The sequence below is a fragment of the Tympanuchus pallidicinctus genome, unplaced genomic scaffold (genome assembly GCF_026119805.1).
Source record: "Tympanuchus pallidicinctus isolate F22 unplaced genomic scaffold, pur_lepc_1.0 scaffold14, whole genome shotgun sequence".
In the NCBI taxonomy this organism is placed as follows: domain Eukaryota; kingdom Metazoa; phylum Chordata; class Aves; order Galliformes; family Phasianidae; genus Tympanuchus; species Tympanuchus pallidicinctus.
Window position 1 is genome coordinate 4,034,754 of NW_026294659.1, and position 16,058 is coordinate 4,050,811.

A 16,058-nucleotide genomic window follows, 5' to 3' on the forward strand; every position below is an offset into this window, starting at 1 on the left:
TGTTTTTTAACAAAAGCCTCGATAAATACATCTCATTTAAAGAAGGGATTCCTCAGAAAGGAGTTATTCTTTTTAGCTTTCAGGGAGTGCAGCAGATGAGAACCCCTTTGTGTTTGCTTGTGGGGCAGCTTCAAAGACCTTTGGCCATCTTTCCATCTCAGCAAATCCTAACTGGAGCTTTCAGTCTGACTATCCAGAATGACAGCACTGTATGGGCTGGAAGGGACCTCTGGAGATCACCAGGCCCAGCCCCGTGCTAAAGCAGGTCACACAGGAAGGCATCCAGGTGGCACTTGGAGCATTTCCAGAGAAGCAAACGCCACAGCCTCTTTGGGCAGCCTGTTCCAGTCCCTTGGGATGCCTTACAGAATCACCCAGGTTGGAAAAGACCTTCAAGATCATCCAGTCCAACCATCCACCTATTGCCAATAGTACAAAACCATGTTCCTCAACACAAAATCCAAATGTACCCATTCCCTTTTCCAGGAAACAACCTGAAGGTGATGCCCAGCACGGGCTTCAGATGCTGCAGAGATCCTGCAAGCAGCTGAAATAAGCATGGATGCCTGCAGATCTCCAGGGAAGAGACTCTACAGCCTCTGGGCAGCCTGTGCCAGTGCTCCATCACCTGCACAGCACACAAGTACGTAGCACATTCCCACCTTCACTCGCTCTCCTTCAGCCAGTACATAAAAAGGCGCTGCTTCTCCTCTCCTCCCGCCCAAAATCAACTAAAACCCCTCGGTGGAGGACTACCCCGGGAATCCTTTAGGAAACGCTTTGCAGCGGCCATACAAACAGCCATCTCCACGCGCTGCTCTTTGGGCGTCCGGCCGTTGGGCGCCAGGAGGCAGCGCGGAGCGGGGCCCGCCGCTAATCATTAACCTCTCCCGGCCGCCCCGGGCTGCGTGCATCGCTGCTCCCGCACTGTCCGGCGCCGACGGCAGTTCCTCGCTCTCTCTCCGTTCCCCCGACGCCCGGGGGGCAGCGAGCCGCCATGGAGAGCGAGGCGAACGACACCTTCCTGACGTCCTGCGGCGGGAGCGAGCCGCCCTACGCTCAGGAGCTGCTGGGGAGTAAGTGCGGCCGCCGGGAGAGGGAATCCCCGAGCAGTCCGGAGGGAGCGGCGCTGAGAGGGAGTTGCCGTGGCGAAGGCTGCGGGGAAGAGAGGAAGGGAGGAGGGAGAGCAGCCCGCAGCCGCTTGGGCGAGGAGAGAGGGAAGGCGGCTGTGAGCAGGGAGGCTTTGGCCTGACGGGGTCCTCCTACCCCACACAACTCCCAGTGAGTCTCCGAGGACTCTGTCTGTGTGAGGAAGTGATGCGCAGACCTGCCTTTGGACTTGTAAGGGAAGCAAAGAATACTGCGTAGATATGCTGCTGTTTGTAACCTGCTTGGTTAAGCTCCTAGAACAACCTCTGTTACTCTAAGAACCTTGGTCCTAGAATTCCCCTTCTCGAAAGGACTTTTGCATGATGCTTGGAGGCATATCCTTCCTGGATGCTGCCTGTGGATTCTGGGAAAATATGTTCACAAACTTAACTACTTGGATCATCCTCGAGTGAGTGGTCCATGGCTGTAGCTAAGAACAAATCAGAGGATCACGTGGCAGCTGATGTTGGCAGAGCCCTCTAGGTCCATCTGGCCCAACCCCTGTCCCAGCAGGACACCCAGAGCAAAGTGCCAGACCCACATCCAGATGTCTGCAGATCTCCAGGGAGGAGACCCCGCAGCCTCTGGGTAGCCTGTGCCAGTGCTTCGTCACCTGCACAGCACAGAAGTACTTCTGGTATTCAGAGGGAACCTCCTGTGCCTCAGTTTGTGCACACTGCTGCTGGTCCTGGCACTGGGCAACACTGGAAGGAGCCTGGCTCCACATTCGTTGCACTTTTGGCATGTGACTTTTCAGGAACAGCACTAAGATGCCCCTCCAAGATGCTGTTTTTACATTAAATGTTCAAAGTACATGAATGTATGAAATGTGTAAATCAGATTTTTGTTTGTTTTCTTTTCTCTTTTTTTTTTTTCTTTCTTTCTTTTTTTTTTTTTCTTCTTTCTGCAGGCCTTGACCTTGCTGGTAGATTTCTCTTGGCAATCTTGACTCTGATGACACTAATTGCCGATCTGGTATTTATGGAAGAAGTGATCTACATCTACAGGAAAACCCCCTCCTCCAAAAGATCCATTTTAATTTGGATAAATGCTGCAGCTCCAGTAAGTGCTGTGGAAAATGATGCTGAAAATAATCTGGAAATCTGCATGGCCCTGCTTTACCTCTACCCTCCATACAACCCTCCTCCCTTTCTCTGTAGGTGATTGCTACAACCTCATGCATTGGCATTTGGATTCCTCGCTCAACAATGTTTACAGATTTCACAGCATCAGTGTGAGTATTCTGCTCATTCCTAGATTTGCCCCAAACCCTGCTTTTCTTCCCTTTAAACATCTGCTACTCTTGGTAAACACAGTCATTTTGTAAATTTAACAATTTAGTAATTTTTGGTTTGAGTTGAAATCTCTTGGCATCTCCTTTATTTTTTTGCTGAAGCACTTCCCAGCACTACAGCCCCCTAGTGTGGGAATGTCAGCATGAAGAACAGTGACTTGCATGTAATTGATTGTCTTGATTGATGGTAGTTTTGAAGTAATACCCTTTCCTTTCTCTCTCTCAGTGTCATGCAGAATGAGATTCTGACCTGTGACTTCTTCTTTGTGCTTTCATTAATGATGAGCTGCATAGATCTATTATTAACAGTGGCAAATGAACCTCCAGTGAGCGCTTCAATGTAAAAATCCTCCACAGCTGTCCTGATAAAAGCCCTTTCTGTACATGTGACAGCTCTGACATACAGAGCAGGATGAAACACGGTCCCCGCTTTCTGAATGCAGTGGGGCAGCTCCCATAGGCAGAGCCAGGTGTGGGGAGCCTTGGGTGCTCCAGAAGGGCTGGGGTAGTTTTGGAACTGCAGGACCACATCGCAGAACCTCCTGCATGGCCCCAGCCCATGTCACACTGCATGTGCAAAGAGAGCAGAGTAAAGAAGGATGGAAAGCAAACTGGTGGGGCTTTTGCTGCAGGTAGTGCAGGACTTCTGAGGACCCATCCTATGGCACTTTTAGCCCATCTCAATCTCTCTCCTGCCTCGTCCAAGCTGCAAGTTCCTGTTCCCTTTCCTACCACTCCCTCTTCTCCAGCTGCTCCACAAGCTCCTTTAAGGAGTTACCACAGCTGAACAGGACCTCCTTTATTTGGTGGGACTGGATTTTGGTGAATAAGTTCCCTAATACAGTATGGGACCAGGAGGAAAGTGTGGCTGCACTATCTGTTGTTCGTGGGAGGGCTGAGAACATGCTGCTGCTGACAGGAGAGGTGGGGCTGCAGTAGTCACTGTTTGGATCAGATTTGTGTGCAGAGGGACTGCACCCTAACTGGAGCAGCACATAGGATGTTAGGTAAACACATAAATAAACCTAGCCACGTGGGTTTTGCTCTTCTTAATTTTAAGAGGAGGAATAGGACTTGCTTTGAAAAGTTTGGGCTAGTCACGCCTAGATAAGTGGTAGAAAAATACATCTGTAACGACTTGGGCTGGAAGAGCCACCAGCACACATAGGGAAAGACCTGCAGACTTTTCAAAGCTAGCTCTGGGCTTTCTGCTTACTGTGAGGCACAAACTTTAAAAGATGTGGACTGAAGGTTTAAGAAACCTGCACAGGTCTGTCAGAGAAGTGTGAGAGATGGACAGAAAAGCTTAAGCTGGCTCTTTCTTCCCCTCCTAGATTTTTTGCCATAGTCATCCACAAGTTCCTGATGATGATGATAAAAGAGTGTGGGGGTCAAAAGCTGTTCCTGAAACGGTTTGAAAATGGTCACTTCAAGATCAGCACGGGGCCCTGCTGTTGCTGCTGCCTGTGCCTGCCCGGTGTGCGCATCACTAGGTGAGTTGCCCTTTAAGATTTCCCAGCTGGAAATCTGCTGCTGGAATCCAGCCAATTTGGCAAGCCTCACTTACAGCAAAGGGCCTCCCTCCTTCCAGAAAGCCAGTTTCAAGCTGTCTCTTAAACAGTGCCATCCCACAGGGCTGTACAACACCGCTTATTTCTCATTTTTATAATGAGGAATTGTATGTAAGAGCCAGAGCATGAGGTAACTCAGTTTAACCCAACGCCGTGTTTCCGACACGTAGTAACGTTTAGCACTGTGGTGTCTCCTCAGCTAATCCCGTCGGTCTTCAGGAAGCCTTTTCTATAGTAAGCAGAAAAAGAATTTTCACTCTAGAAAATCTAATAATTGAGATTTCGATTGAGAAGCGGGGTAAGGATGGAGAGCTGCGCCTCCTCAAGAGGCGGTGCGGTGTAACACAAACCCTGCCCTTTTGCAGTGCTGTCTGCTAGGGCTCCACCTCTGGTCAGAGTCACCCCACCATTCATATGCTGCTCCCAGCCTGAAAGCCTCATACATTCCAGGGTTTTCCGCCTGGCACAGAGCACATTCCTCAGAGCACAATTCCTTTCCATTGAAAGGAAAAGCTCAAGGTATGCTTTTAGGGGAGAAAAAAAAAAAGAAAAGAAAAAAACCTACATTTTTATTGTAATCATTTTTCTTTCAGCTACCACATTTAGTATTATGATGTTAATTCTTATTTCCATTAATTTATTTTAATGGAATATCGGTATTTACTTACATAGAGGGAGCACCAAGAAAAAAGCAACAACAAAGGAATGTAATGCAATTATGTAAAATCAGCAGGTACTGATGTGGATCTAAATCACTTCTAGTGATTTTGATGGGCACTGATTCAGGCTTGTGTCAATAGTGCATGCTGAAGAAATCTATGGGACAGCAACATGCTACCGATCTGTAATGTCACCAGTGCATGCATTTTTCTTTCCGTGTCTGTCACCCTCTGTATTTTCTTGTGGTAGCTGAAGGATGGAGAGAGGCTCCTCTACTCTGCCTTCCTGATGGTCAGTCCTGTGACAGGTTAACCATGAATATTGAGAGGGCTGAAGATGTTAGCCTCAGCACAAGGGGGCTTTTTACTCTGCTGAGGGCTTTAGCCTCCTCTTCTGGAATCTGTAGTACAGGGAAACTCTTGTGCTGTCTCTGCTTATGAGTTCTAGCCCTTTCCCATTAGAAGGTATGGGTCGTTTTTGGTTGTTGTTTTTGTTTTAAATGAGCAAGCCAAGACAGAGAAAGACCAGTTTTATATTGCTTCCATAGACAGGCAAAGTAATGGGCTGTCCCAGTAGATAGACATGTGTCAGATGAGGTTTTTTAAAAAAACAAAAACAAAAACAAAGAAAAAGGAGACCTGCATTTGCAAGGCAAACAAGTCCTGGCATTGCAGGGACTGCAGTATTTGTCATATTGTCCTTCAAAGCCAATGGGAGTAAGGCGGGGTCTGTGGCCTGAATCGGAGCGCTGTAGTACTTTGCTGTTCAGCTGAAGGTTGCTCTTCCCAGTCTCTTCAGAGAACTGAAATAGCAAGGTAAAAAAGCAGCAGCAAGTGGCATTGTTCAGAATGGTTGTGCTTCTGCCAGCTCTGCCGTTTGCTCTGGGGCAGGAAGGAACATCCCATTTTGTCCCTGGAGGTGTGCAGGAAATGTGTAAATGTGGTACTGAGGGATATGGTTTAGTTCCATGTACACCATGTTGTCCACAACAGTGGTGATAGATGGATGGTTGGACTAGATCATCTTGGAGGATCTTTTCCAACCTACGTGACTGTATGATTCTGTGATTTTTTTGCTCAGCATTGGTTAATCTTCATTGTTGCCAAACAAGAAAATTACTGCTTTTGGAGACACCTTAATAGACCTGTCTTTAAATAGGCATTTGGGTTATTCTTGAAAAGTTTGAATCTTGAAGCTGTTCCTCCCTAGACCTTAGCGGTGTCCAGTAGGAGTGCAAAAGTTTTGCTGTTTGACAACATCAGAAAAATGCTAGAAAGATTGCTAATAAGATTTTTCCCTCTGTGACATATATAAATATTTTTTTTCGTCAGGCGATCCCTCTTTTGGCTGAAGGTGGGCACCTTCCAGTTTGCTTTATTTCGACCTGTTTTCATGTTTCTGTCAACAGTGCTTTGGACCAATGACAATTACAGCCTTTCCAATGTAAGTGAATATTTTAATCAGAGATGGTCTACAGAACCCATAGCTTTTGGTTTGATTTTAGTATCTTAGCCTACAACTAAACTCTAGAACCCGAAAGCATTTCTAACTGAAGTATCTCTCTTCAGAATGTGTTTCCTTGCCTCTCTTGGAATGAGACTGGGTGTTGGGGAGGGTTAGGCTCTGTACACCTGGAGTAGTAGGACTACACATTGCCCTTTGGGGTATACTCACCCTGTGTGTTGTAAGGTACAGCTCTAGGAAACAAGTGTGTGCACAGATGTGTAATTAGAAAACCTAATTCTATGCTTTTCTGCAAATGATGGCAGGTAGTACAAAGCAGAGGAATGGTACTGTGTAAGCTGCAAAATGATGGAAAATTGTATCTGCTAATAATTGTGCACCTCCTAGATAATTCAAAATAACCGTAGTATTTTTGTTGTTGTTTAATGGTGGATAAGTAGATGATGCCTCCGATGGCACGGTGAGTACACTCATGAGCCAGCTGAGAGCTCTCAGTAGGGTGCTGCTGAGGTCAGATAGAGGGGCTGTGTCATTCTTTACTGCAGCTGGTAGCACTCTGATGGTACCACACAGTTTTTCTCAGCTGTTATGGAGACAGAAAGAGGCATTTTAACGTCTGCATCATTCAGTCTGCAGCTCTGCCTGGAAATAGCAACATTTGTGCTATAAAGGTTTACAGGTATGTTTGATTTGCTTTTCAGTTATCTCCCAAAGGAGCTGCAATATGGATTAGCTGCTTCGTTGCTATCCTTACCATTATTGCTCTGTGGCCAGTTGCAATCATGTTTCAGCAAGTTAGAGTTCTCCTTAACTGTAAGAAGATCATCCCAAAGTTTGCTCTTTATCAGGTGAGAAATTCAGTATTTCCAGTAAGAATTGATCTTGCTGTTGATATAACACCACCTATCCAGTTTTTTAGTCCTTTGCTTAAGGATTAGAGTATTTTTTTTCCATTAAATGCGCTGTGCAATGGCATATTTTTACCTGATTAAGGCTGTGTCCATTTGAAGCACTTTCCTTGGCTGCTGTTCAGTGTCAGTTTGAGCCAATTTTACCTCTGGTCGTTCAAGCATGCTGGAGATGTGAGCTGTATAAAATCCATTCATCCCTGGGCAGCTGAAATCAAAACAGCACCTTCCACAAGGCTCAAAGGAAGCTTTTTAGGTGCCACATCCTGAAATACAATGTTAAAAAGCTGGTGTGTACTTTTAAAAAGCAGGAGAGGATGTGGAACATTGTGTGAGTGGGTTTCAGCAAGTCATTTTGTTTTGATAGTATTTTTCTTGGCCATTGTGCATTTGAGAGTTAGATAATAAGGAAAGTTATCTAAAATATTACTGGCTGGAACTCACTAAGGAACAGATCCAGATAGGTTATGGGCAGGAACAGGTCCACCCTCTCTCACATCGTCCAGAAGAGAGTACAGTAGAATTCTTGGCTATACAGCTTTCTAGTACAGGACATGTGGAAGACTAGTGTGCTAAGAGCTCTGTTAAGATCTAAAACCCTGATAAATGCAGCAAGCAGGACAGTTGCACATGCAAAGCTACGCAGACATGAATCTAGGTTTAAGATGGCAAAGCCTGCAATGTGAATGTTTACACTGAGAGAATTACACCAGCATCTAGAGACACTTTGTTGTATCTGGTGAAGGCCTAGCTTACTGAATAATAGGTAAAATAAAGCATGATGGTTGCTGAACCCAAACTGGAGAGACCTTTATCCCTTTTGGCAAAAAAGACATATATATAACATGTATATATAACGGGGAACACTGCATCTCCCTGCTGTGGCAAAAAGATGAGACAACAGAAATATCGTTCTTCCCACTAAGTAAGAGCATAAGCTCTTAGATTAACAGGAAGCTTTTAAGACATTTTACTTATTACTCAGAGCCTGATATTGTTCAATATCCCAACTGGGAGCTCTCTCTATGTTGCACCTCCCACACGAAGAGCTGGGAAAACACTTCTAAAACAGAGGTTTTATTTAATACTTGCATTTCGAGCAGTAGCATCCTGACCCAAAGATGAATTGTGCAGGATGGCAGGCAGCCTGGTGGGAGATGGAAGAAAGGGAGAGCAAGAAAGGAGGAATGAGATAAAAGAATGAGCTAAAAGAGACTCTATTATGAAAGCAAAATAGTTGTGTGAAATATAATCCTTTTTTTTTTTCTTTTTTCTGGTAACTAAGGCATCTATTTTCTCTTTCTGGTGTAGTTTATCCTCATTCTGATCCAGTTGCAGACAGCCACTATCAGCATTTTGGCTATGCAAAGAATTGTCCCTTGTGTTCCACCACTCTCTTCTTCAGCAAGAGGAGCATGTAAGTTCTTTTGGAAAGAATGTTCTTTGTTTTCTTACAGAGGCATCAGTTCAGTTTTCCTAACTGCAATATCTAGTGTTTTCCCCAAGTATGAATTTCATGGGATTTCATGTAGCTTCTGGGGAATCTCAGCTTTTATTTAAGAAAATAATGCATGCATGGTTACTGTTAAATCTGTTGGATTTTGGATGTGTAATGTATTGCATGCTTATTGAGGAGCAGTACTGTAACTTTGTAAATATTTTGATGCCCAGAATGAGAGGCACTCTGTTATGGGAACAGAATGGTAACTTTTGTTCCTTTTGCACGAACAATGATTAATAAAATGGTCTTTTTCCTCTCTCTTTTTTTTTCCTCTTTTTTTTTTCTCTTTTTTTTTTCCTCTCTTTTTTTTCCCTCTTTTTTTTTTTTTCCCCTCTCTTTTTCCCCCAGATATAAGCCACCAGATCCTCATCATGGAAATGTTTCTAATAACTTTAATGTCAAGAGTGGTCTATCGGAGAAGATACAAGGAGCTTGACCCTCCAGAATGTATCAGTGAAGAAGCTGGGGTCAAGAAGCAGGCTCCTACCATGAATGTTGCAGTTAACGAAGATGGATCGTAAGGGTTTTAGAGGCTTCCATGCTCCTGTTCTGCAGCAGCAGCTGGGAGCTCAGCTTCAGGAGCCTCTTTCACTGTGTATAGCCACAGTGCATGTCAGAACAACTTCTGACAGAAATGCCTGTGAGCTGTGCTGAAAGGACCAACGAGTGGAAAGATAAGCCTATTTATTTTCCAGTGATATGTACATGGTGTGTTTTCAAACCATGTACTTTTATCTTGTTCTTCAGCACTTGATGGTAGTCAAATGATCTCATAATGTGATTTTTTATTTTTTTTTTAAATTAGCTATTAGAATCTCTGTGGTTTAATCTAAAGCTGTTCCTGTTTCATCTCTTGATTTCATTTAGCTCTGTTTCAGGTAGCCTAGATTGTCCTCATATGTCTAAAACAGCGTATTCCCATCCTTTCTGCATTAAAATTTATCAGCTCTCAATGTTACAAGGTCACCATAGCAAGTCTGATCAGTAAATGTTTGTTTTGAAGTCCTCAGACTGGTATGAGCTCTCCACCTAAATGATGATCTCTTTAGGACGGCACTTTTTATATTCCCTGGCATTTCACCCCCTAACCTGGTAAAAACACCGTTGCCATTTGTAAATATGTCGTTGGCTGATGCTCTGTTGCTAGAGAAGGGAGATTCTCTGTTGCTGGTCTGGAAAAGTAGGAGTCGGCCATGTGAGGTGTTCTGTCACTGCTCTGTGGTGTTATGTACTGCTTTGGTTTTCTGATGTGGAAAATGGGAATTATGATACTCGATATCGTTGCATTCAAGATGCCTATGGGAATGAGTACTGTTGAAAGGAATCTCTTTCTACCTCCCCAGCTTCTCCACCTCCAAATCTGTCCTGTTCAGTGTTTGTACCCATTTTGCTGAAAACAGTTTTGGTTGCTTGGTTGGTTTGTTTCAAAAGATCCCATTGTTCTTCAATGAGCCTAATAATTTTGATTCAGCTCACTATAATTTGTAATATGACAGCAAGCTGTTGGATATGCTGTGTATTGGGAAAGGAGGTGCAGAACTATTACACTAGTGCTCGTCTCCTCATCTAGTCTGATCCCTAAAGTAAATACTTCATCCATATAGCAGGAATGTTTGTTCCATAAGGAGATGGGGAAAACGCTTTGTGTTGGAAAAGATGGTAATAACATCCTTTATCAATATGGTATCAAATACAACTTCACTGGGGCTTTATTTCTCATTTACAGGGAGCTCCAAAAATACTTTTAATTTGAGAATTGGCTGTGGAAAATGAAATATTCCAAAAGCTTTAGCTTGTGCATAAGCTGTGAGAAGAAAAAGAAGTTGAATTAAACAGAACATTTTCTTTCTGACTGAGGTTAAAAATAGTATTTTCTTTAACAAGGGAAGAATTTCATGATGCTAGAAATAACTGAATTATTTTTTGTTTGAAGCGGTAACAATTTTTATATGAATTTTTGAATTCATATAAATATGAATATAAATTCATATTCATATAAATTTGAATATGAATTATATGAATTTTTTCTAAGCAGGCAATCCATGAAATTAACACAGATTCTTGAACTGCATTAATGTGAGAGAATCTACTTTTTTTTTTTTTTTCCTTGAAAAATAATTTAGGTGAAAATTTTCACTCTACTCTGGAGTGTGTCAGCAGAATTAACAAATCAGCTGATATCTTTAATGTGAGAAATCTTAATGTAATTTAACGTTATGGCTATTAGCATATTCCTAATGTTGCTTTATATCAGTCTCAGTCACAGATACATTTGTAATGTTTCTCTTATCAACTTGTAGAACAGTACTTCATAACAATATTGGGAATGGTTGGCTGTGAGCTGAAGAAGTTTCAAAGTTGGAAAATAAAACATGTTGACTTGGTGTTTTGTGAACTGCTGTGGAAAAGACTAATTACTAGATCTACTGAGCACTACTGGAAAATGTTTTCTATAGCAGTTCTGTAAAGGTGATGTCTTGGTGGGTGCGATCTGTTGCAAGGAAGAACAGGTCCGTGTGCTGAAGCTTGATTGCTTTTGAAAACAGATGGAGCATATGGAGAAATGGTGGTCTCTGTCTGTCCTATGAAGGCACCTGAAGGCACAGCAAGAGCCTTCACCTGTTCTTCTTTTGGGGCATTTATTCAATGAACAGAGATCTTTTATCGCTTTTGGTCTGGTCTTTGTCACGTCTCTGAAATGTCTGCTAAATGTACCTTGTAAACATCAGTGTAGGCCTGATTTATCTATAGGTGTCACTAGCTGTTATGCTTTTGGGCTGATATTTAAAACCTACTGTTGTATTCACCTGACATTCTTCAGCAAGAAAATGTACTGTCAGGTGGCGATTGTCAAGTGGACTTTACATTTGACAGCAGACACTTCCCTTAGTAAGTGTAGTATTCTCATTCCAGAAGTCACTTGCTTACACAGAACCATCTTGAAAGCAAAATTAGATATACTTAAATATGTGCCTAAGAGCTTTCCTGAGTTACAGCTTACATGAATGCAATAGAATATGTGGCTTTACTGTTACAAATCCTTTCATCTTTTTGAGCTTGTAAATTAAGAATTTCTCCCCCACCTCAGGGTCAGACTAATAGCCCATGCAATGTAGAGGTCCATGTCTGACGTAGCAGGCATCTAAGAACCAGTGTGCAGGGCAGCAGGTGGCCTGCACTGTGGTACATTCATTCAGATGTTCTTGAAATGAGAACACTGCAAGTCGCGGCCTCCAGGTTGGACCTCAGGCAGTCTGAGTGAGGAAAAACAACACAGAGAGCAGGAAATCTGATGAACTTGCCCTAGGAGGTAAGAGAAGGGAATTTTGCATCAGCTTGGTTCAGGCTCTAGGAAATACCTTTTCTCTTTATCTCTGTGTATTTGGAAATCACAATTAAGATCAAAAATAAATCTACAAATATCCGAGTGAAATGATTAGATAAGTTAGATGCTATTTAGATGCTTCTCCCCAACAATTCTATACAATTCTATATTGTGCTTCAAACAAGAAAGAAAACAATGCTGCAGAAAGTAATCTGAAAAAGAGGAAGAAACTTTGAAGAAGTTCAGAATTTTGTTTGTTTGTTTGTTTTAAATGGGGAGAAATCAGACGTAAAATCTTGACAATATTTTGGACATTCTTGGTCATTTCTAGGAGAGAGAAAAACTGTCCAATGGCAATTTTCCTTTGCATCTACAAAGGGACCTGACTGCACAGTGCCTGTTGTACAGTCAGGTGAATGGACAAAACTAATGAGAGGATAAAATTACTTTAGTTTAATGTGATTGACTAGCCAAAAAAGTGTCAGTTTTCCCCTATAGACAGTCAGGCACAACTGAAGGCCTGGCCAGCAATAACTCTTATGCTTTGCCAGGGGCAGGGAGCCCAGGAGCGGGTTCTACCTATATATTGTGTATATGGACCCAGAAGTTATAAGTTCTATTTTTTTAAGTAATGAAATCTGTCTTACTTGGCACATAGCAAAAGGCATCTAAATAGGCTGACCCAGAGAGGAAGGATTAGAGAATACAGCAGGTCTGTACTGCATGGGCTGTATCATTCTTTGAGAACCATGGCTCCAAGAGCTAGGAGAAGAGCAGAAAACAGCACAAAGACAACAACTGACTTCACATCCATCTTTTATTGCGATTTACTGCAAAAAGTGAGTTTCTGTACTTTCTTGTAGACTTGCAATACACAGCCAGCAAAGGGTATGAGCTAATTGTTCAATTCCGTTCAACAAGTTCCTCATTAGGGGCAAATTACTTGAGTTTGAAATCTGCTAATTTTCCAATCAGGATGAGTGTTTGCACTTGTGATTTGGAAATAATTAACACATGGTATAACATCAAATGCAATGTAAAGGCTAATGGCAGAAGGACTTATTTCCTTGGTATGAGAATGGTGTGTTTGGTTTCCTCAGAAGCCTATTGTTTCCCCTTTGGTGAAGGTATCTGCTGTGTAACGTGTTCTACTAATTAGTTACTGTGACTCTATAGGGAGCTGTTTGTTTGTTTGTTTGTTTGTTTTTAACGTTAATTTTGAAAAATCAAACCATTATTTTTTCAGGGCCAGGGGTATTTTTTTATTATTTTGAAAGAAGCTATTTCTCTTGCTATCAAGTCAATACAGACTTTTCCAGAGTTACTAGCTTCTATTACCAATAAAAGGAGATCAAGCTGTGGCTTTAGTCTGAGTTCTGCGAACTTAAGAACACAGATTTCCTGGAGAACAATGTTCTTTTCCTTAAAAGCATTCCTGGAACGAAGATGCACTGTGGTATTTAGAAAGAAAGGATGTTCACGTTGGACCATTAACCGTGAGGGCAGATCTGTAGGTGGAAGAAATAAATGTTGCAAAACATGCACTGTGTTTCTACCTTAAAATATCATTCCAGATCATCATCACTAATGCATTATCAGATAATACGAGTGTAACCAGATATTAGAATCTCAGAGTATCCTGAGTTGGAAGGGACTCACAAGGATCATGGAGTCCAACCCCTGGCTCCACACAGCACCACCCAAAACCAAACCCAATGTCTGAGAGCACTGTCCAGACACTCCTTGAACTCCAGCACTTGGGGCTGTGCCCACAGCCCTGGGCAGCCTTGTTCCATGCCCACTGCCTTCTGGTGCAGACCCTTTCCCTAAGACCCAGCTGTCCTCCCCTGACACAGCTCCATGTCGTCCTTGGGTTCTATTTTTGGTCATTAGAGAGATATTGCTTACGGCAAATGTTCCTGCCCTTATAGCTCAGTGCATGGCACTAACAAAACTCTCCACATTTCTCCACAGTGCCTACAAGGAAGAGGAGTGTTTTGCTCCCCATGGCCTGGCCAGACCCGCTCAGCCTCACTGGATGGCCTTGCTGCTGCAAATATAGTGCAGTCTGGTGACAATCAGGGTGTGACCTGGCCACTGCAAACAGGGAAAGGAGCCCACACCCCGTGAGCAGGCAGTGTGCTGCAGGGCACCGGCGTTATCCAGACTAACCTGCAAGTACGCTGGTTCTGGGCACAGTTGCAGTGACCAGAGTACAGCAAGTAAGCTCTGCCTGCTCGCTGCTAGTGTGCAGTGCTTCTTGTTGTCTTCCTACCCCTAAAACCTCTCACAGAAAAGCAAACGAGGGTAGGGTGTCTTTAAGTGTCATCTGATCTGCCAAGGCTTTATGGTACCTGCCAGAGGCACTCAAGCAGAAGGCCTGCCTGCAAAGCCTGAGGAGGAAAGGGGCTTCTCTTTCTGGCTTGTCTTCTCTCATGCTCACAGACTTTGATATGGTTGTGCTTGAGGTGTACATGACTCATCAAAGGGAATTCTGTCCTTGGATCAATCCTTGACTTAGGTAATCTGTTTTGAATGCTTCCACTATGTTAATTGTTTGGGGCTTTTTCTTAGTGAGTTTGTGGATGGCTTGGATTTCTTCCTTCACAGAACAAGCGTTTTTGCTACGTGTTGCATGCCTGCCAGGCAGCATTCACACTGATGGAAGTGCTCCTCGCAGGTGGTATGTATTTGCATTTTTATTCAAGATGACAATTACTCCCTTTCTCAGTTTTGCTTTTTACAGTTCTTTGCTTATGTATTACCATCTCTTCTGTGATTCTGGGCTGTAGTTCTCATTTCCATCTTTTTTTTTTTCCCTGTTGCTATTCACCTTCCTACTTCTGTTAATGACATCAGCTGTTGCTATTTCTGTGCTTCAACAGAAATTGCTCATATCTGAATTGGTTGTTTTGGTTAGAGGCGATGTTTTGTATGTCAGATCCCCAGAGCTGTGAGAGCATCTTCCCCTCTCTCTCTCTTAAGGAACATCCCCCCGCTGCTCATATGCAATGTGAAAAAGAGCCTGAGCAGGCAAGCCTCAGAGCCTAATGCATTATGATTCATGGGTTTGATAGGAGATGTTCCTTCATTTTTCAGAACCTATTTATTTTCCCTATGTGTACTATCTCTTATTTCCAAAAAGGATCACATTTCAAGCTCTGGTCAGGTAACCCTTATTTCATGGGAAAAACACTGACCATTTCGCTCTTGTTCTTAATGAGCAGATGCTGAGTTACAAATGACACACTTGGTAGCTGGGGAAGAAGGTGTTCTGCTGTGCCTGTTACCCTGGGAGCTGATCGGATCCTGCACTGCTGGGGAAGGAGGAACAAAGCTGCCATGTCATCTGTCTGCTTGCAGACGATGCTAAGGAGGTAAAGCTCACCCAGCTCCTTCTGCTTTTTTCTTCCTCCCTTACCGGGTGGATATGGGCTGCTTTCTAGAGTTAACCTTCTTTCATGCTCTCCCTGCCTTTGGAATTCTCTTATTTGGGGGAATTCTCTTCTTTAATGACTTGAATGTCAAAATAGCCAGGATATCACCAACACATGTACAACAGGACTGTAACTCTTTGCCCTTTAGCCTGGTCCTTCCTCTTTCCTAGCTGAGAATTCTGCCTTCACCACAACCTTCTTAAGGGAGTGGCTCCTCTGGCATCCCTGGAGTCCAGCACCACAGCAGCTGTGCATTCACAGCAAACAGGCTCCAACCTAAAAACTGGTTGGTGAAGAGGTTCTTGAGCACAGTTGTTCTAGGGAATCTGCTTTAGCAGGGGTTTGGATTAGATGACCTCCAGACGTTCCTTCTAACACCTGAAGTTCTGTGAAAATCTGTTGGTGAGCTGTTGCTTTAGCTTATGCTTTGCTGTCTGCTAGTTGCACACAAAGCTGGTATCAATGCTGTAAGAAGAAAAACCCACATATACTAGGCAGAGAATGCCAAAGGATGGATTTGGGTGAGTTAGTTTTGTACAAGTCACCAAGAAAACAATTTGACTATAATTTTCACAACATTTTACCCGGTTGCCACCTGGGCCATGGCACCAATCCTATCTGTTGCGTGGATCGTCCTGGTGTGAGGTGCTGGCCCTGCACACTGCGGCTTATGTGAGCGGGTACCACCCTTCAGCTCTGAGGAACAAGGAGTAGCTGGGCAGCATGAGGAGCTGGCATCAAGTGAGTGC

General features: G+C 43.4%; 1 protein-coding gene across 1 annotated transcript; it reads left to right on the forward strand.

Annotated features, from left to right (window-relative positions):
* The first annotated feature begins 744 nt into the window (after positions 1 to 744).
* On the forward strand, positions 745 to 9,995 carry LOC128076384 (organic solute transporter subunit alpha-like). Its single transcript, XM_052673947.1, has 8 exons — positions 745 to 1,076; positions 2,060 to 2,211; positions 2,310 to 2,383; positions 3,778 to 3,936; positions 6,006 to 6,117; positions 6,840 to 6,986; positions 8,358 to 8,463; positions 8,896 to 9,995. The coding sequence occupies exons 1-8, from the start codon at positions 998 to 1,000 to the stop codon at positions 9,066 to 9,068; spliced, it is 1,002 nt and encodes a 333-aa protein (XP_052529907.1). The 5' UTR covers positions 745 to 997; the 3' UTR covers positions 9,069 to 9,995.
* Positions 9,996 to 16,058: the final 6,063 nt, after the last annotated feature.